Below are 21,735 nucleotides of genomic sequence, written 5' to 3'. Positions count from 1 at the left end.
TTTACCTTCAGATGGAAAAATGTAGATTACTTTTCCTGACTGTTTAGTCATCCATGTTATTTGTCAAAGTTACACTCCACCTTATCATCAGACATCATAGCAAGAAAGGGTTATGTATTACAATGAAAAACAATCATTTAGTTATTGTAGTATTGCAGGATGATTTGCAATACAGAAGAACAGAGATACAGTTTATTCATTCATTCATTCATTCTTTTCTGCACAGAGATCTATCCCAGAGTCCTTTTGACCAGGCGGGACTGTTCTCCTTCATAACCCATAACTACATGAACAGAATAGTCTACCTTTCATACAAAAATAGACTTACCTCAGGAAAGTTCCAGCCATGTTCTCCAAATGATGCAGCTTTACCAAATGCTATCAGGTATGTTTCCCCGCTTTCTAACTCTTTCACTAACATGGTTTAGCCCAAACCGATTGTTATCAATGGTGATTGTGGACCTGTTTATATTCAATTGGGATAAACAGGTTAAACATCAGGATCCTCCTTGTCACATCAACACCTAACTTTTTTATGTGTGTCACATATATTTCCAAAGTAACAAGTACAGTAAATTGTTTATTTTGTTTGACAGCACCAAATCACCCAGCAAACACGCCACAGTCAAAACCATTCAGCCAAATCCCCACCCTTAAAAAGAGTGGTTCAATGAAATTATCAGAGGTTCAATTGCCTCTGACTTGTATGGAGTTTTGTTCCTATTTCCATGTTATCAAAGTTAGCACAGGCAACTTGTGTCAAATCCAAATGTTTTTGAGTCACCATGTGCCCCCTTAGCCACTTTTACATACCACTGTGTGGTAAAAGAATGTTTTGACTAAAGAAAAATTTACATATTGCAATATGACATCAGTTCCAGCAATCATTATCATTCAAGGCCAGTAAATCACAAAGTCCAAGAAACAAACAAAAAAACAACAACATAAACAAAAAAAAAGACTGACAAAATCAATAGTGCAATCTCAAACCACTAGTTAAGTGGTGGTACCAGGTGTCCAGAATGGGTAAGCATACAATTGCAAGAATCGGTTTTGAGTTGACTCGGTAGATGACAAGAAGTTCCCACCTTGCGTCAAAAAATTTAAGCTATCTTAAACATTAGAGGTCACAAACATGAGGATAATAGTGCAGATTGCAAATGACGTCATTTTTCTTTCATTAATATGCAAAAATAAATATTTATCTGCATTTTCTGCAAGAATGATGACCTGCTAGTGTTACAATGGATACTAAAAGCATAGACGGAGTTTCTCTACTGTCTGTGCTAAAAGTTACACTAATTTATAGCTCAGACTACAAGCTGTAACAACGCCTAAGCATGCGACAACAAAATTTGTCCGAGTAGTGTCCGATGTCACGCACACGCAGCTACATTTAGTAACAAACCTGAAATCATGATCAGCGCTATTTGGATACTGATAAAAGAAAATGTCAGTGACACAACATCGTCTTCTGAACATTTTCCTGATTTGATGTGATTAGGCCACCAACATCTTCATATGACTAAAAAAAAATTAAAAGAAAAAAAATATTTTGAAAGGTAATATATGTTTACGTCGTGATCTAAAAGCAATGGTCATATGTGGAGCACATTGCCATGGCTATTATCCCTTTTATAAATATGACTTTAAGAACTGTGTAGTCTATGCCTTTTTGTGTTGTCTCTCCGTGTTGCCTTCTATAAGCAGCAATACTCACTCCTACCTGAATTTATTTCTCTCATGTCAATATCACAGGCTTGAAAGGTGCTGGAACGATGTCCTGGAAAATGAGGGTGTCGGCGAGGCCAACTTTGGGCATGCAGTGAGACGTTACATAAGAACCAGGATACTGGTCTGTCTCTTGCTGTTGTTGCTACATCTTGCATTTCTAATTGCATCCAATGTAAGTTTCCAAGTCACTCTAGCACTATTAAAGCAATAATGTACTCCTCCCAGCCATAATGGACAAAAGCAAAACTTTGCACGACATATTGTATGAAACGAACCCAAGGGCATTATGGAGTGCAAGTTTGCTTGAGTCCATTTGGGCTGGGAGGAGTACATTATGGCTATTATTTTATAGTTTGGCAATACCAGTGAATTTGTAGAAAACATGTTGGGGCCACCATGCTGGCTAATCCCATATATCAGTAATAATCTGAGGGTATGGCATCACAAAATTCACTGGTGTTGATAAAGCTATAATATAATTTGAAATTATCCAAATATTTTCGTGTAGAATTGAAGATTTACAGGTGTTGGTAGGGATTGTTCAGATGTGAACTTGATCTCTTGAATAAGACTCCCTTGCATGTTTTCATATGGAGATATATTTAACAACATCTTGTGATGTACTGCATAACCTCTCATTTATTTCATTGTTCCACTGAAACACACCAGTCATTCCCTTGGCTGAAATTCCCTCTCAGTCTTAGCGAGTGTTGATCATGCAGCCAGCACTGCCTGGTAGTAGCCCCTCAAAAATGTTAATCCATTGAAATCAGGATAAGCCTGTCCTTAGCCATCGTGTAGTCATTTACATTTCAAAGGTGGTGTGTTAACTTGGGTGAAGCGGTCATACAAAACGTACAGTGACTGCCGCCCTGTTCTGCATTGAGAATACCAGACAAAGTAGTTCTATCAAAGGACAAATCATAGCACTCTGCAAGTTATATTAGCTACACTGACTCTTCTTTTTGTTTCCTTGAATGCCATTTTCTCACAGGGAGTGCTCAGTCAGTTCATACTTTCTGGCTTGGAAGCACCCGCGTACGATAGAACTACTGGAATCCTGCTCGCCCTCGGGATCGGTCTGTGTCTGTTAGTCAGCTGTCTCTTCTGTAGTGCGTACCATGCGGTTGTCGTGCGGACCGGTGTACGAACCAAAACAGCGATCGTGGCGATGATGTACAGAAAACTGCTTCGACTTCAGGACCTACCGGATCACAAAATTCAGGAGGTAAACTTTTGCCGAATTGTTTAGTCAGTTCATACAGACTTGGCAAGGAAAATGTATACATATGCCACATATCGACACATTTTAAAGCGTGGTACTAGGAATTGCCATTTTTAATTATTTTCTCTGTCTTTACAATGTTGATAACCAATATCTTGAATGCTGTCATTCTTTTGGTAGTAATATAAATGTATCTGTACTGCTTATATTTGCCTTCAGTGTGCCACTACTAGTCATTTAAATCTAGATATTATTCATTATTTCATTGATCTACACTGGTACATGTTTCTTAAGGCTTAATAGTGTTCTTGTAAACAAGCGCTCCGCTGCTGTTGTGCTCAGTGCAAGAATCTTTGCCAAAAATTATGAGTTTTAGAAACTTGAAGAAAATACTTTCATCTCATTTCAAAGGATATAGAAGGCAATCAGTAGAAACATAGCTCCAGTACAGCGGTATCTCCTCTTAAAATCACATAGGTTTCCTTTTGATGTGATTTTGACACGCTGTTTGTATTTGCTTTTTCACAGTTAGTAAACATCTGCACCGACGACTCCCAACACTACCTCGAAATGATAACCCTCTTCCCCAAGGCACTGCTCAGTTGCGTGTGTCTCAGCGTAGCCATCATCATCATCGCAGTCATCCTCATTGGCACTACATCCCTACTAGGAACTCTCGGACTCTTTGTTCTTGTTGCTATGATACAGGTTGGTGGAGAATGCACTTCTTTGTTGTTATAAATATTGGTATATTAATCAATGACTTCTTGAAGGCAATACAATAACTACCTTGTTGGTCCTTCACATCAGTTGAAACATTGTCTAGCCGGTGGTCAGAAATAGTCAAAACAACACCCCCAAGGAAATTGTAACTTGGATTGCTAGAATGTAGCCTAGGATAGCAGACTTGGTGTGTGTGGATCGGGTAGTGTTGTTTTGACTACGTCTGTCCTCCTGCTAGACAGTGTTTCAACCTTTGTACAGTTGGTTCCTTTATGATCGACTCATATTACCGCCTAGCTCAGAATTGCACCTGACAGTGTTGACAACACCTCAATTTAGACAATATGTCTAGTTTACCTAATGCCAAGGGCGGCAACACAAATTACTGTATATGGTTGGACTGTACCATTATACTAGTTCTAGTTGGTGTTGACATCACATATATATATATATATATATATATATATATATATATATATATATATATATATATATATATATATATATATATATATATATATATATATATATAGAGAGAGAGAGAGAGAGAGAGAGAGAGAGAGAGAGAGAGAGAGAGAGAGAGAGAGAGAGAGAGAGAGAGAGAGAGAGAGAGAGAGAGAGAGAGAGAGAGAGTATACACACATGTATGTATGTATGTATGTATGTATGTATGTATGCGTGCATGTGTGCATGGGGCTGTGTGTGTGTATATGTGCACTCATTGGTAAATGTACAGCCATTTTTCAATAGTCAATCAATTGAACATACCATGTCAATTAAAGCAAGGTAAAAACAAATCAGTTTTAATAGATATTAGTGAAAGCTCCTTCAAAAATTTATGAATGCAATCAACTAAGGTATGCATCTTGCTTGTACATTCAGATGGTGTTTGAGAAGATCAGCAAGGCTGTCAAAGCTAAAGCCAACCGACTGACAGACAGGAGGGCACGACTGATGAACGACATTCTGAACTGCATGAGACTCATTAAGATGTATGCTTGGGAGATTCCATTCGCAAGGTTTGTTGCAGGTAAGGTATAAAGTTAGACACCTTTCAAGAGTGTTGAATTATTTTCTATTACGGTTTATACTTCTGTCTGCAATATTTATGTCCAAGTTATTGTCATAAAATCTTTGTGGTCAGAAATAGAGTTTCCATATGATAGGGACATTGCACTTCAAGATCCAGAATTTGTACAAGAAACATTTTCTATACCGGTATATCTGATATATTGCAAGCTGGAAATATAACTCATGGTGGTTATTAATTCTCCAACGCGAAAATCATGAACTAGTTATTCCACCTTTCCATCAAATTGGTTCTCAAAGTTTGTTAGTCTTCACTTTGATATCAAGAAATCTTTACAAAGTATGATATATGGAACAATTACAGTGGTCAAGATTGTATGAAACAAATATATCAGGTTGGAATTTGTGTGTGATGTTTGCTGAAGTGATGTGAAGTTGCAAGCCATGAAATATGGAATTCATCTGGAAATTCTTTCAAATAAATCATGGTACATGGTCGATTCATGAATAGACTCTGCAACTGATGCACTATTGCTGATATTTTTCCATTTTATCTAGGCATCCATCGAGAAGAGAGAAAGCGCCTCGACAGAGTGACCATCCTAGATGGCATCAGCCAGTCTCTTCCACTCCTGCTGCCGAACATCGCCACCACCGTTGTAATTATCTTCTACCTGGGGGTCGGAAATAACATCTTACCCTACCAGGCATTCACTGTTGCCGCTATGATGACCCTGCTGTACTTCCTTGGTAATGAGACTCTGCCAAGGATCTGGAGATTACACGCCAACGTGAAAAATGCAGACAAAAGAATCAAGGTAAGTTTACAGTTCTTTGCGTTGAACAATTGGCAATATGGGAATAAGACGTACGGTTTAAATTGCAGAGTTGCTGATTGACTGATATTACTGCCAAAATAATAATTACTGCTGACAGATTTGGCAACTCTTTAATTTGGATGGTATGTAAAGTTCTTGTATTGCCAATGGTTCAATGCAAACCACTGTAAAAATAATTGATAATAGTTATGTACACCGAAGTTATTGTCAAATTTTTGTAAACATTACTACATGTATTTTAGAATTAAAATTCTACTTTATTTACATAGAGACATCCTCAAGCCGACAGCCATTGATTCCAGAATTTTTTAGAATTTTTTTGCAAATGACCCAACTTTTTAATGTAAGTTTTCCAATAGAATGCATTGACTTGTCACAAGATTTTGTGCGCATGCAGAAAAACTCGCAGCTTGTGAAAATAAGTTTGCTAACAGAATGCATTGACTGGTTTCAGGAATTCCTGCTTATTGAAGAAGGCAAGTCTTTCACTGGAGTTCCTGAAGATATCGATCAGGCCCTGGTCATCAAAGATGCAACCTTCGCCTGGCCTTGCGAGCAAGGCAACGAGAACAACAACAACGAGACAAAAGGAAGGCGGCTCTTTGGCAAATTTTCCAAGAAAAAGAAGAAGATGTCTGGCGACGAAAACAAAAACGATGTGGAGGAGAAAGACTACGGAATACATAGTGACGAGGATGTGGAGGTGGGAATACCGTTGAAAGCTAAAGACATGGGTGGTGAGAAGACAAGCTGGAGAATAGCTTTGTCTGATATCAGTTTCACTTTGCCAAAGGTAAGATTTTGTATTCATGACTTAGTGCAGAAATCAGTGAATTCTGTCCTCCTTTTGGTACTTACCTATACAAAGGCTGTTTTAAAGGCTCAGAAGCTGTAACTTTTGATTACCTTTTTTTAGTATTTTGTTTTTTTATATCAACTACGATTTTTTTATTCCACTTCCAAAAGCATGTTTAGATAAACAAGTTTTCAACTTGTCAACTCAACCTTTATATATGTGAAAGCTGCTTTGTCATTGTTGACTCTGGCCTGAATTTGAATTCAAATGTAAACAATAACAGTGCATTTAACAGAGTATAAACACTGCGTTGACGAGTTAAATAGTTCTTTAAACATACTTTTTGGTGTAGAATAAAAATTTGCAATTGGCGTATGTAACAAAAATAGGGAAAATCATCAAACATTATAGCTACTGGTAACATGACTTCATATATCAGGAGGATATTGCCTATCATGTCTATTTTAATGCTGTAGTCTTTGAGTGCCAAGTCTTTCCCGCCAAAACATTTTGTGCAACATGTTACTGCTTTTATGATTTTGTAATTCTTTCGATAATTCTTGACCAAGTGGACAGCACTTTTCATAGGCTACAGTTTTTGATCAAATTTGTGGAAAAATCTGAAAAAAAAATGACCTGAAAAAATTTGTTGCGTTTTTTAAATACAGGTAAGAAAATAGACTTTGGCGCTCAAAGGATTAAATAAAAATAATCTGCTCTGAAATAATTATGATATTTTTAGAACCTGAGTCAATAAATCAATCCTGCCCAGAAGACCATCATTTCATTTTTGATCTTTTAATCACACAGGGGAAATTGTTCGGAGTCTATGAAGGCAGTGGCAGTGGCAGGAGTTCTCTGATCTCGGCCGTTCTCAGTGAAATGAGGCTGATTGATGGTGAAGTGGGTGTTGGTGGAACTATTGCCTACGTCGCACAGGATGCCTGGATATTCAATGCAACCCTCAAAGACAACATACTGTTTGATAATCCATTTGACAAAGCCAAATACAGACAAGTTCTACAGGCTGCATGTTTACAAGATGTCATAAGAATGTTACCACATGGTGATCTGACCGAGGTGAGATATGGTTTTTTAGCTTGATTGATCGCAAGTGGGTTCGGTGGTGATGGAGCTTTTTTTGGCACACTGTCCATGTAGCCGACAATGAGATGCTAATGATATGCGTAGTGTCAAGTTTAAGGTCTCCTCGACTAACTTTTAGCTGGTTGCTCACTTTCTACTATTTTTATTGTATTTTATACAAAGTCACAGACTTACTCTAACTGCAACTTAAAACTGATAGTGATGTTGTAGCTCATTCTTTACTATTTTTCATAGTATTTGATAGCTGCTATCAGACAGTTCGGCTACATAGAATATCTGCCTTTTTTTCATCAGTGAGTGGGGAAGAGGCCATCTCTCTTATATCAATGAGTTGCAAAATTTTTTGTGTTTTAGTTTCACTCTTGGCAACTTGAAATTTCAGATGTAGGTGATTTTTCCTGTGCCGTTGTCTCTTTGCCAACCAATATACCAATATAGTGCTTCATCAACCTATTTGTTTGAGCCAGCAAAAACTCGTGTAAAGTTTATTTCAAGCGAGGGTTTTCGGTCTGAAGTAAAAGAAGTCCTAAGGAACCTGAAAGAAATCTTTTTAACATTCTATATACATTCAAAAACACTGAAAACGTCCTTTGCAACAATGTCTTGATAAAGGCCACTTATCTGTCCCTGACACAACACCTCAATGGTTAAGCTCTCAAATCTATACCACTGTGAATAAATGCTCATTACAGATTGGCGAGAGAGGCATCAACTTGAGTGGAGGTCAGAAACAGAGAGTGAGTTTGGCTAGAGCTCTGTATGCTGATTGTGATGTTTATCTGTTAGATGATCCACTCAGTGCTGTGGACGCACATGTAGGTCAACACATCTTCCAACATTACATCCATGAAGCTCTCCGTAACAAGACAGTCCTGTTCGTCACTCATCAACCACAGGTAGGGCTGCTATTGCTGCAGGAATTTTCTAACGTCACCTCAGTCTGTTTGAAATGCGATATAGGAACTGACTTTCTTCAGTTCCTCTTTGCCAAGTTCATTGTTTTTAGTCTTGATCCTGCTCCAAAGACATGGATAGGAGAAAAAAAGGGCAAAAAGTTCATACAAGGTCAGACTGAATGCATTTATACATCAGATTTTAATGACATTGGTTAAACAAAGGGAGGGGCTAGTAGCTGTGTCAACTTTAGGTGATTTTGTTCATTACTTAATTTGTTTTAATCAAGAATTATTGCTGGCAATAAGGAAAGACTGTATCAAATTTGGTAGTGCCTTTTGTCACATTAAAAGCTCCTTAGCTCATACATTTTAGATTTCAGCTATTTATACAATGATGTGTCTCAGATTTTTTCTTTAAAAGCAAAAACCCTGACGATATTGACTTTACTATTTTCTTGACTCAGTTCTTGAGTCGATGCGATAGCGTCCTCGTCCTGAAAGATGGCCGCATCCGATGCCACGGACCTCATCGACACCTGATGTCCCACAATCAAGAATACTCATCGCTGATCAATACATCGGCTAAACAATTGAAGGCCGAAGAACTGGGAATAGTCGCCCAGAAGCGAGATGACCAGTTATTGGAGGAATCCGGCACAATGATCAACATCTCTGGTGAGTACTCGACGCGGAATATTCAATGTGATCACGGCATGCTAAATGACTTCTAGCAGCTGGTGCATCAGTATATTTCACACACCAAATTTTTGTTATTGCAGCCAACTGTATCTGTCAAAATGCAGCTTCATGGCAGAGTGATTCATTTGCTTGGTTCAGTGAAGAAACTGCTCTGAAGTCCAAATAATGTGAGAGGGAAAGACTCTGATATGTCAGCTTAATTAGTTTCCAACAAGATGAAGTTCATGGATATCTAAGAGGGTTGAAGTGAATTTTTGTAACGATGTTGAGACAAAAAGATTGAGGAAGATGTTGACTGTATGCAGAGAGCTGCGATGAAATGGTTGAGTTTATAGGTAGAAAGTATCATAGATAAATATGAAAATTAGGGGAAACCACAATTTTCCAGTCTGAGAAATAGTTTTGATGTGATCTGTACATATGTTCATTATCTTGTAGGTTGTGAAGTAATCGACGACACAGTGAAAAGTGGTACAATTGGCTCTTACATGAAGGCAGCAGGTGTACCAAGAGTTATTATTCTAATGCTGTTGGTGCTGCTATTTACTGCAGCTGTAGCAACTAACTTCTGGTGGCTGAAGTACTGGATAGACAGAGGAAGTGGGGTGAGCATATTTATGTTACGGTCATGACTTAATTTCATGTGATTCCAACTGCAACATGTAGTGTGTAATATTGTAAAGAATAGATTTTGGCGCTAAAAAAAACCGGAGCGTTGAATTAATCAGTTTATTGTTTTATGATGTATGCATCTGGGTACTTTGCTGACGTGAAACATTTGTTATATAACGAGCATCATTAGCATAAATTTAGCATGTACAAATACTGGTACAACTAAACGTTTATTGAAATGTCATGTATACATAGATTTCACATTGACAATAATACAGATTTCCAATTTACATATAAGCTGAACTTTGACCTTTAGAATTCATACTTCTAGAAGATGCATATATCACCATTGAAAAGAGCAGCACTTCTTGTGCATGTGACTCGCTACCAGGGACACTTTAAGGCAACGTATTTCAAAGCAGCCTTGTCCATCTGAATATCCCGGCACCAGGAGTGCATGAACAGTGTGATATCAAATGTGAAGAATGGTACACATTTGAAACTTTTATTTTACAGAACACCACGATCATGGACGGTGATACAAAGGTGATCAGCGACAGCATGCTTGATAATCCTCAGTTTGGTACCTATTGCTTGGTTTATGGCATAACCTCGCTGTTGATTGTTGTCCTGGCCATCATACAGTCTGTTACCTTCTACAAGGTAAGAGAAACAGTTGTTCTAGGCATTGCCTTTATACTGTTCAGGGATCTTAACCATTTGAGCATCAAGGTCCATTTTGGTCGCCTTTATAAAATATGCCCAGTCAATTTTTTTCAGATTTTTGCAAGAATTTTGACAAAAATCTGTAGCCAATGAAATGTTATGCCTATTTGGTCCAAAATTGTCAAAAAATGACAGAAAATTCACAAAAATTGGTAAAATGTTACTCTAAAATTTTGGTGTGAAAAATTACAGTACTCAAAGGGTTAATTTCTGATGATGTCAGAGGTTAGTTGGGGGTCAAAGTTCATAGGGTCACTCAGTCATCCTGATGACTCAAAAAAATTATGCAGATATATCTCTCCCACCATTTACATCGTGCCACTTTTCTATTTACAATGTTGTGTACAGCATTGCTCATTTTGATGTGGTCAAAAGAAATTGGCATTGATCGTCAACTCCATAACTTGATATCCACCTTTATGTCCCTATGTAATTAGTTTGTGTTTGTGGTCAGAAAAAGAAGCCCAGGATCAAATATTAAGCATTTGACTCTGTTTGTACTTGACACTACCATACATGTCAATAGATGCAGTTCGAAAACATAGGATGCAAATGTGGAGACACAGAGATATCATCGAAGTGTTTGATTGTTTAAAGGTATACTGTCACCTGTTCCAATTTTGCCACAGTTACCATGGAAAGAGAAAATCTAACCAATACACAGACTTTAAGCGGGTGGCTGCTTTTTAAAAACAGCGCCCTCACATGGGCATTTTGAATACCAAGGAATGCCCCTTTGACCATATGTGGGCACATTCAGATTACATGTGACTGTATACTTTTAAGTCTTTCATTTACTGCACCGTTAACATTATATTCGTTTACTTAGATTGACATCCATGTCACTCGTAAATTGATAAGTACTTTTCACTTTCATGGCCCAGGTTTGCTCAGTCGCATCTGGCCGCCTCAGCAACAGCGCCCTCCTCAGGGTCATCCGAAGTCCGATAAACTTCTTCATCTCCCCACCAACCAGCAGTACTCTACGTCACTTCTCAGCCCACTCCAGCAAAGGTATTTGTAAATTAAAAGTGTGAATTCTGCATGAATTGGAGTTCATTCTCAGTCAACCAGGGAAAACTGTGTGTACATACACCTGTATTGATCTTCATCAAAATCATTTCCAAAGAGCTTAAAAAAATACCTCAACAAGTGGTAAACCAAAAAGCTATTGTGAAAGTTTTCGAGTCTGAATATATGTCTCAGAGGCGCATTTTAACTAAAACGATAACTTTTTAACAAATTATGCAAATTATGCCTGTTTGTTTCTGATCATAAGTTCTGGTTCCTAACTTTGCCTCATAGTTATCCTCGTCGTCTTTTCTTTCAGCTGAAGTGCAGATGCCCATCTTGATGGACTTTGTCGCTGTTGGTACAATACTCCTCCTAATTGCCGTCGTGTCTGTCTGTATCCTACTCCCACTGGTCATCATTATCGCACTACCGAGTCTCGCGGTCTCCGTCGGGTTATTCGCCCTATGCCGAGCTGGAGCAAGAGACTGCAGACGGCTGGCATGTGTCAATCGGTTGCCGTGGATATCCCTCCTGACATCAACGGCTCGTGGGAAGTCGACTATACATGCTTACGGCAAAGTTGATGCTTTTACAAGACGGTGAGTGTTGAACTTTTGCTTTCATGTAATGATATTGTCATACAGGAAAATGGGAAATAGCCATTTGATAATCATCTCCACAAGCTAATTTTTTGATTCATACTGTGACAATTGTAATCACAACAAAACAATTACCCTTCTATTACCTACCAGGTCTTATACTGTTACTTAATGAAAAAAAAGACCTTATATCACGTATTTTGAAAGCAACGAGATGAACAGAACCACAACTAACATAGAAAGACCGTAATGATTATAACATCAAAATTTCCATCAAGTTAAAAGCAAAATGGTTATCTCAGATGACAGCCCAAGCTTCAGTCATTGGATACGCAAGGAATGATACGTATCGTCAATTTCCACTGCTACTACCGAAATTAAAATCCTTTTTTAAAGCCCAATTAGCTGTATCTTTTGCATTTTTTTATGAAATGGTTTGAAATCAAATGCAACTGATATAAAATTGCTTATTGAAGCGTGACCACAGAGCCTTGTTGTTCGGTGAGGAACGCACAACTTAGATTTTAACAGTTGAATAATTTTTTGAGTTGCAACTCAAATGTGGCCGCTGTATATACGTACATGTAACCACATGAATTTAATCAACCAAATCCAGCACCAAGGATTGTAATACTGACATTTTCAAAGACAATATGGCTTAATAATATGAAATCAAAACATCTCTTCCAAGGTTAGGTGGTATTTTTTGGTACGTAAATGCAAAAAGATCCAGCTATTATGGGTTGGGTATATGCATGTCGATATACAACAGCTGATCACTGATTTTTTTAAACTTTAACTTCTTTTCCCTTCCAGGTTTAACAAACTGCTGGAGAAGGAATCTGTACCACTCTCCATGTCACTCTTGTGTGGTCACTGGGGTCAGCTTAGAGTCACTATGCTCTACTGTCTGGTTGTCTTTGGTACCGCCATAGTAGCCGGAATAAGTCACAACTTTGTCCTGCCCACGTCGGTCGGATTGGCACTGGTATTTGCGCTGCAGGTATGTAAATCCTTAGTTGGAAGTCTTGACGTTTTATCTTTTCCTGAAAGATGCCATAGTGCGTGATAAACACAGTTTTTAACTCAAAGTCAATCGGAGGTACAACACCATCATAAAAATCTCACATTTACCTTGAAAATGTGTTGAAACTTTTATTTCTGTCATAGTATTTGATGGTCGTAGATGTTGGATATAAATTTGATACATTCTTTGTTTATATGCGATAAAATAACTCAACTTCATAAAATAACTCACATTTGACGGTTGGGTCATAGTATAAATATTCACTAACTGAATGGATTTACATTGCCTGTTCCATTTGAATTTATGGAGTACATGATAACTACAAGGGACCTTCGTTAAACTCTTTTTGCATGCCATGTACAACAGCATCCTGAATTTAAATTTAACTTTCTTTCCATTTAAGGCTCTTGGGCTGTCACACGTCCTCATCTTGATGTCGACAGAAGCAGAGGCCAGACTTTCGAGCGTAGAGAGACTTTCTAATTATCAAAGGGTAGGTGTGGACCAAATCAGCTTTTTGAAGTCAGTTGAGATGCCTGAAGCATTTGCTGCACGCAAGCAATAACTATGATCAACAGTAGCTATATCTTTTTGCATTTTGCTTTCCAAAATATACCATACAAATCTTCTCAGAGATATTTTTGATTCCTGTCATTTTTAGGCCATATTGTCGTTGAAAATGTCGCCATTTTGATCCTTGGAGATGGATTTGGTCTATGGTTCACAGTTTTTGTGTACTAGCTCACGGCGGTCATATACCATGCCAAGTCAAAAAATATTTAGTTGTTAAAATCTGTGTTTTATGTTCATTGCCAATGTTTGAACAACATTCTGTGGTCACTCTTCAATGAGCATTTTAACATGAGTTGATTTTGATTTCAAACCATCTCATCAAAAAAAAAATGCACAGCTGAGACCAAGCTCTCTGCATAATCCTTGTCTTCTCAGTGTATATCCTTATGATAAATTTTACCTGTCATGACAGCCAGCAAACAATCACGTAAACAAAATGTATGTACCGGTTTCAAATGAAATGATTCTCTGTATCCAGCAATCATAGTACATATGTGCTTGCTTATCTAAAAAAAAAATTGAAGACTAAAGAGATGCAGACTTTACACAGTAACAAGAAGTACTTTTCATCTCAGAAAGTTAAGTGATGGTATGGTTCAAGTTTATTTTCACAGTTTATTGATTTTTTGTCTTTCTGCAGAGATCGGTTGAGGAGGCACCAGCCAAGGTGTCGGGTCAGGAACCACCAGAAGACTGGCCGCAACAAGGCGGCGTTGAATTCAGAAACGTGGTCATGAGGTATAAAGACGGACTCCCGTTGGTTCTGAAGGGCGTCAGCATGAACGTTTCCCCCAGAGAAAAGATCGGCATCGTCGGCAGAAGTGGATCGGGTTAGTAGTGATCTTATAGGTGTATCAATTTTTGAAACCACAAAGTGTGATTTAAGATATCAGTGTGTGTTTGTCAGAGGTCTTTTCATCAAGCAGCCGAAGTGTACAGCATTGGCTAAGTATGCCCATATTGTCCAGTACAGTGTATATATGGTGACAAATTTTCACAAATTTTCAGTAGCCAGACTACTTCAACAATTGCAGTGCATTGATATATCAATTGAGTATGACCATAATTTTTAAGTGTGACATATTAAAATATCATACAGCTTGAAGTAACATTATCGTAACATAAATATCTGTGCAGCATTTAAACCGTAACATTAAATATTTCAGTGAAAAATTATAAAATTTTTTTATTTTGTATGAGTTATTGCTCACCAGCTATATCGGTTTTCACAATCCAGTACATGTACTATCACAATCCATTTATGTGTACTGTTGGTTTGCTTGACGTACCTTCAACAAGTTATTATGGGTTCTCATCTTAATAGTGGTATTGTTATCTAGTAAGCAAAGCTGGGATGCATGCTGATTCTCTGAGGCAAATTATACCTTAACCCTTTCACCACCATGGTTTGTCCCAAATCCATTGTTTTCTATGGTAAAGTTGGACCTGTATACAGGGAACTGGGGGTGAAAGGGTTAAAATGACTGAGTATGTATGACTTTTTGTTTCAGGTAAATCCTCGCTTGCCGTAGCCCTGTTCAGACTCGTGGAATTGGCTGAGGGAGAGATTTTAATCGACGGTGTTGATGTCAGTAAAATGGGATTAGAAGATCTGCGAACAAAACTTTCCATCATTCCGCGAGATCCAGTCCTCTTTGCCGGCACCATCAGGTAATAATTGAACTTACAACATTTAAGTTTAACTCCCAAAGCTAATTTCTGTATTATATATGTGAGTAAATGTTGACAAATGTCAGACAATTTTGGCGAAATAAAAAGCAGTGTTTCCTGTAACCCAACCTACCCTATTTGAAACCCTCTGATAATTTTTTTGTATTTTTAAAAATCATGGATGATTTTTGCCCAGTTTTGTTTTTTTAATGGGTCACACTTTAACCCTTTTAGTGCCAAAGTCCTTTTTTTGCCTTCATAAAATAATGCAGACAATTTTTTTAGATTCAGACAATTTTTTTAGATTTTTTCTAAAATCTTGATCAAAAACTGTAGCCAATGAAAAGTTATGGCCATTTGGTCCAAAATTGTACAAAGAAATTACAGAGAAATTCAGAAAAATTGGTAAACTGTTACACAAACATTTTGGTAGGAAAAAATTTCAGCACTCAAAAGGTTAAATAGAAATTCAAAATCAAAAATGTTTCTTACCAACCTACCCTGTTTCCTGAGTTCATGAATGGAAACAGAATATATTATTTTTATATCTCATGTGGAATAGAGCTGTTCACAATTGATGTCGTTCTCTCATTAATATGCAAAAGTAAATATTTGGACGCATTTTTAGATTACGCTTTTGAAAATTAGTGACGGAATACATCTTAGTAGGCGAATACTGAAAGACGTATTTACGACTCAGTGTACAAGCTGCAAAAACAGCTTTGCATGCAACATTGATAAAATTTGTCTGCATTTCAAGCTTCGGTGTCCAATGTCGCCCACGTACAGTAACCGTATATTTAGTAGCAAACCAGTAACCATGAACAGCGCTATTCCACTGGTGGTACCAACATGACTCAAAACTGAGCTAGAGCTGACACCTTCCATTCATTGTAATTCATCTTTCAATTTTGACAGGTATAACCTTGACCCTTTCAATGAGCACTCTGATGAGGAGCTGTGGAGTGCCCTGGAGAAAACTTACATGAAGAGCGCCATCAGTGCCTTGGAGAAACAGTTAGAGGCACCCGTGGAGGAAAATGGGGAGAACTTTTCAGTTGGAGAGAGACAGTTAATATGTATGGCTAGGGCATTGCTGAGGAACAGCAAGGTAAAATGACAAATAGATTCTATCATATTGAAGCGATGAATTCTAAATCTTTCAATTTAAGTGATTAAAATCATCTTCATAACGGCATTAAGGTGGTGTGTGCCTTGGAATTGAAATATTTAAAATATTGAAACCATTCCCTTTTAAAATCAAGAAAATCAGTATAAATTAGTGTCACCATGCAAACTTTGATACCAGGCACAAATCACCAAATATTACCAATATTTGAAATTCAAAATGGGAGCCATCCCTGAAAATTTCGGGGGAAAAATTAAAGTACGATAGAAAAAAAGATCAGATAGTGTACTTACCGTACAGTACTGTACTTACTCCATGAACTTCAAAATGAACCCTCACAAGCTGTGACTACAAATACAATGTAGGCAGTGTTAAAATTTGAGAGTACGAATATCTTTACCTGCGGTGCAATTCTACTTTGATCATTCAAACCCAATTTCCTTCAGTAAGTATCAGAATGGCATTTCCTTTATCTGTATTTGCTAGCAGAGTTTTTTCCAGTTACAGAATTTGGCAGGGAATATGAACTCTAGTTTTAAATTATTATCGAACAATATCATACAATCTATGGATGTGTGGGCATGTTGCCACACCCACTTACACATTGATTGATACAAAGTTTATGCCACATATCATGTACCACACAGATACCAACTATTCATCATGACAAGCTACCTTTTTCTCTGACTTTCATTTTTTTGTTTCGTTTTGTTTTACAGGTTGTCGTTCTTGAAGAGATGACTGCTGCCTTAGAGACAGAAACCAAGGAGACGATCAAGACGGTTGTAGGCGATGCTTTCAAAGACTGTACCATGTTGACCATTGCACACACGATGAACACTGTCCTGGCCTGTGATAGGGTCCTGGTCATGGAAGACGGAAAGGTGAGGGCCAAAGGTCAACAACCTCTGTAACTTCCATGCTGACAAGTTAGGTTTGAAAAACTCAACTACTTTAAAAAGCTTTCAGAATTCGTTTATGTGCCCCTGTTACTGTTGCAGTTGAGAGTCTAAATAAAGTTGCTGCTCCAAAGTTTTGTATTCTAGATAACAAAGGATTTGTAAGCATTCTGTCATGACACGGTGATAGTACAGTTTTAGCTCATGTATTGCTCTGTTTTTCAGGAACCAACTCTCAAGTGTAACATTTGCAAAAGTTTTGCTATAAAATATCTAACCTTCCTTTATCGCTTCTGTTCTCAGATTGTTGAGCGAGGTGACCCGTCGACATTATTGGTCGACCCAAGTTCAAAGCTGGGAAGCATGATGGGAGCCCCCGGTGGTGAAGTGGACACGTGAACAACCAGCAGACTATAGCCTATGACTCATATCATAGGTCAGGTGAAGGCTCACACCTTCATTAGATACAGATTTTTGAATTTCCTTTTAAAGTTTGTACATGGTTCAAATAAGTGATGCCAAAATATGTAGTTATTTAAGTCCTGTCAGATAGCATGTATGTGTATGTATTTAGTAGGTAGTTTCAATGTGTATAAAAATTGTCTCCATTGATCGACATTTGTTATAGTAGCATGTCAATTGCAAGTAAATGGTGATCAGGTTTTTTTATACTCATCATGATTCAGTGATATTTAAAATATTGAGTAATATGTAAAAAAAAATCTAAAAAATTACAAAATTATGAAAATTTCTACAGATATTAAGTAATAGCTAAAACAACTGAAAAAACATTGCTTCTTCAAGACTGCACAAAATGTGCAAAAAATATGGTATCATTTTTTATTGGAAAGAGGTGAATTGAGTTTGTAACTGTGAAAATGAAGATTTTTAAAATAGTCATTGTTTTGGTTTCAGGGTATAAAACTGATAACGAATGCAGTTTTTGTTGTTTTGTTTGGGTTCGATTGAGATATTGATTTTCTATGAATTTTACTGGTTATCAACGATAACCAGCAGTGTAATCACAGAGAAGATGACATTTTTATAGCACTATATGTAGGTACGGACATGCAACTCATCATTGTATTTTTGGCGGAAAAAGAGACTAGAAAAATTCTAGCACAGTAATTGTTTGATCGTTAGCTACTTTGAGGTGTAGTGTTATTACCAAGATTATCATCATAACAGATAGAATGTATAGTATGTAATGTACATATATCTGCCAATATTCTAGCCACAAATATGCACTCTTTCAGTTTTTATGGGTTTCCTGCAAATTTCGGTAAACTTTGCAGGAAATGTTTGTCAATAGTTGACCCCAAGGTCTTTGTTCATATAACCTTTGACCTCAATATGTATGTACCTTTTATCTGCATGGTTGGAACCTTGTATTTTGGTGTATTACTTTATTGCAATGGCTGTTAATGTAATGTGGTATGCCTTTGTACACTTATACATTTTAATTAAAGGCACAGTTTTAAGGTAGATCGTAGAAATGTCAAAAACATTAAAAAAGTAAAAAAAAATTTGAAAAAAAATTTAAAAATCACAAAAAAAGAGAATAATTTGAAGAAGTCAGACTGAGCTGAAACAAAAAAAAATATTTGTAGAGAATGAAGCAGAATAGTTTGTGTTTTGCCAAAGTTGTCTAGCATTGACGAAGGAAAATGTCCATCTTTTAAAAACTGTGGAGCCAGAAATACCATATAATTCTACCTCACTTGAAAACAGACTAATGCTTCATTTTATTTGTTCAATCAACACCAGACAATGTTATGTGTACGTGACAACAACAGTGTCATGAATTACTCAGATTTGACAGATCTGAAGATGTACAGTTATAATTACTGCGACGTGCAGACTTTTGTAGAAAACCCCTCAAAACGTAACAATCACGAAAACCACAACAATGTCAAAACGACAGCTTTTATGCCTTTGTTTATAGGTCCACATAAATTTATAGTAATTTTGTAGCCTATTTTTTAATTTCACTGATATCATATTAATTTAGCTATAACTTCTTATATGTGCGTATTGTATTTGTTTTATTTGAGGGCCAGTTTTTGACAGTTGATTTCCGGGGAGGAAAATTTTAAATGAGCAGTCATAATTCATTAGGAAATTGGAAAACTCACACCTTCAGTTATCTTTGATAATGGTAGATTAATAATTTTACATATTTTACACAACGTCATGTAAACTATCCAGTTTAGAAACTTCTGTAGAGAAAAGGTGTCGTGTCAATAAAGTGTCGAAGAGTGGTAAGTTAGAAAGTGATTATTATAAGATTGCGAAATGTACGGTAGTCTTGAAGAAAAGAGGATGGACGATAAAGATTGTAAAAGTCATAATTCTTGAGCCTCGTATTGGATTTATAATAAGCCTCACACTGACTGATTTCCGTAATTTGTACTGCAGGTCAATTTTAGTTTATAAGTGGTTGAAATTCCTATGCAGCTCTAGCTCATGAACTTGTGAACGTGTTGACTCCCATGGGCCACAGCATAGACTGGAAAATTGACAAAAGTGTTGGCCGGGGGCCAGCAGTTTCACTACAGACCACACCTGAAGTAAACTTCAACTTGTCCTTCCTTATGTACACTGTAGAGGCTGTTGTAATATGAAAGTGTAATATCATTGAGTAATAAATGTATTAATCGGTTGTTTACATAAGAATCAAGCATGAAGTGTGCTAATTTCACCATTCAAAAACTGTATGTGCATACATGTACATGCACTAGCTGTTTACATGCAAGTCCAGAGTGAGATGGACTCACTGACAGTAACATACTCACGTTCCATATACAGTAGTGACAAGATAAATGCTTAGCATTTGAGTTAACCCTTTCATCACCATGGTTTGGCCCAAATTAAACCCACTTAGCTATGGTGATTGTGGACCAGTCTATAAGGAATTGGGGGGTGAACAGGTTTAACATGTATTGTGTAAAACCAAGGAGGTGTAGAGATGCCTTCAGAAACCACATTTAATAATAATCAGTCACTGCTGTACATATGACAGATATTGAGAAACGACGACAAAAACTCAAATCTACACTATGCAAAATTTTCAGGCTTTTTTTCTGAATTGCTAGTACCAGGCACACTTTATATTTGAAAGTTGGTAATATGAAGATGGATTGTCCTTCTTTAAACAACTTTCAAAAATGTTAATTTGAGGTCACAATCCATCTAGGGGACAATACTTGGACTTTCATACTTCTACTGTACGTTTTTGGTCCAACTCTGGAAGATTCGGAAAGTTGGAAATGTAGTTTTCCCCATAGAGGTAAATCGGGATGGCAACTATTTGGAATTTAGGAGTAGGGAAATATCACAAAATGATAGCAATCTGATGAAGTTTTTTGGAAAGGTTTACATTTCAATAGCCCAGTGAATTTGAAGTTCTGCAAATCAAACTTTCATTTGTGGTGCCACTGTAATCTGAGGTAGGGAATACAAACATGTTCTAAACACAGTGACTTTTTACAACGGCACTGTGTAGTTGTGCATGCTTACCTTCTTGTGAACACCCTAGACGTGTTGAATCAGGAAGACAAACGCGTTTGGAATGTTTAGTTCTGTTCAAACTGGGACAAGGTCATTAATGTCAACCTCTGGTGGTTGCACCATGAAACTACCTTAATTTCACACAATCAGCCTGAAATGTGTCAACTATCAACTGTATCAAAATGTTTCAAAAAAGACGATGCTACTTGAGTAGTGCAATATTCCACCTGGAGAAAGCATGAAAATCAGCATCACATGGAAGGAAATTGCTTCATTGCCTCCGAGACCTGTGCATCCAGGCAATAAGTGCCTTAAATAGAACCATTTGCTCAAACTTTCCTCAAGCAAACTTTTCTTTCATGATGAAGGATCAAATTCTTTGCTCAACACGCAAAGTTTGAATTAGAGAAAAGAAATTATCAAAATTTAACTTGTATTTGAAAGTCAAAATATTAGGAAAATTAATTTTGATTTTGACAAAATTGAACTGTGAAAACTTCAATTAAAATGAGTCCAGATGAACCACAAATTTCAATTTTCTTCAAATCTTAGTATTCCAACAATTTATCCTCAAAGAGTATCGTATCCTATGTAAAGAGATAACGGACCTCTGGTAGATCATTCCTACGCACTCCCTCCAAAGATATGATAGTCCATCCCTAACACATTCCTATGCACACAGAGACACACCCCTCCAAAGATGAAATGGTCCATCCCTGACATATTCCTGTGCACAAAACGCACTCCCTTGAAAAATGAAATGGTCCATCCCTAACACATTCCTGTGCACAGCACACACTCCCTTGAAAGATGAAATGGTCCATCCCTAACACATTCCCATGCGCACAGACACTCCCTCCAAAGACGAAATGGTCCATCCCTAACACACCCCCTCCAAAGACGAAATGGTCCATCCCTAACATTCCA

The 21,735-nt window shown here is 37.3% G+C and overlaps 1 protein-coding gene across 1 annotated transcript in view; it reads left to right on the top strand.

The window, feature by feature from the left end:
- The window catches only part of LOC139119108 (uncharacterized), a 32,120-nt gene extending 12,146 nt beyond the window's left edge, over positions 1–19,974 (top strand). Inside the window, exons 2-22 of the mRNA XM_070682746.1 lie at positions 227–385; positions 1,759–1,906; positions 2,729–2,962; positions 3,488–3,667; positions 4,565–4,712; positions 5,270–5,529; positions 6,005–6,343; positions 7,157–7,426; positions 8,146–8,349; positions 8,814–9,024; positions 9,487–9,653; positions 10,177–10,323; positions 11,271–11,400; positions 11,717–11,999; positions 12,816–13,002; positions 13,430–13,519; positions 14,240–14,429; positions 15,111–15,270; positions 16,189–16,381; positions 17,119–17,283; positions 17,602–19,974. Coding sequence (XP_070538847.1) covers positions 227–385; positions 1,759–1,906; positions 2,729–2,962; positions 3,488–3,667; positions 4,565–4,712; positions 5,270–5,529; positions 6,005–6,343; positions 7,157–7,426; positions 8,146–8,349; positions 8,814–9,024; positions 9,487–9,653; positions 10,177–10,323; positions 11,271–11,400; positions 11,717–11,999; positions 12,816–13,002; positions 13,430–13,519; positions 14,240–14,429; positions 15,111–15,270; positions 16,189–16,381; positions 17,119–17,283; positions 17,602–17,697 — 3,961 coding nt within the window. The 3' untranslated portion in view covers positions 17,698–19,974. The remainder of the gene's footprint in view (positions 1–226; positions 386–1,758; positions 1,907–2,728; positions 2,963–3,487; positions 3,668–4,564; positions 4,713–5,269; positions 5,530–6,004; positions 6,344–7,156; positions 7,427–8,145; positions 8,350–8,813; positions 9,025–9,486; positions 9,654–10,176; positions 10,324–11,270; positions 11,401–11,716; positions 12,000–12,815; positions 13,003–13,429; positions 13,520–14,239; positions 14,430–15,110; positions 15,271–16,188; positions 16,382–17,118; positions 17,284–17,601) is intronic.
- Positions 19,975–21,735: the final 1,761 nt, after the last annotated feature.

Source organism: Ptychodera flava, chromosome 19 (genome assembly GCF_041260155.1).
Source record: "Ptychodera flava strain L36383 chromosome 19, AS_Pfla_20210202, whole genome shotgun sequence".
Taxonomy (NCBI): domain Eukaryota; kingdom Metazoa; phylum Hemichordata; class Enteropneusta; family Ptychoderidae; genus Ptychodera; species Ptychodera flava.
The sequence above is the reverse complement of the archived record's forward strand: the minus strand, read 5'-3'. Positions and strand labels throughout refer to the sequence as shown.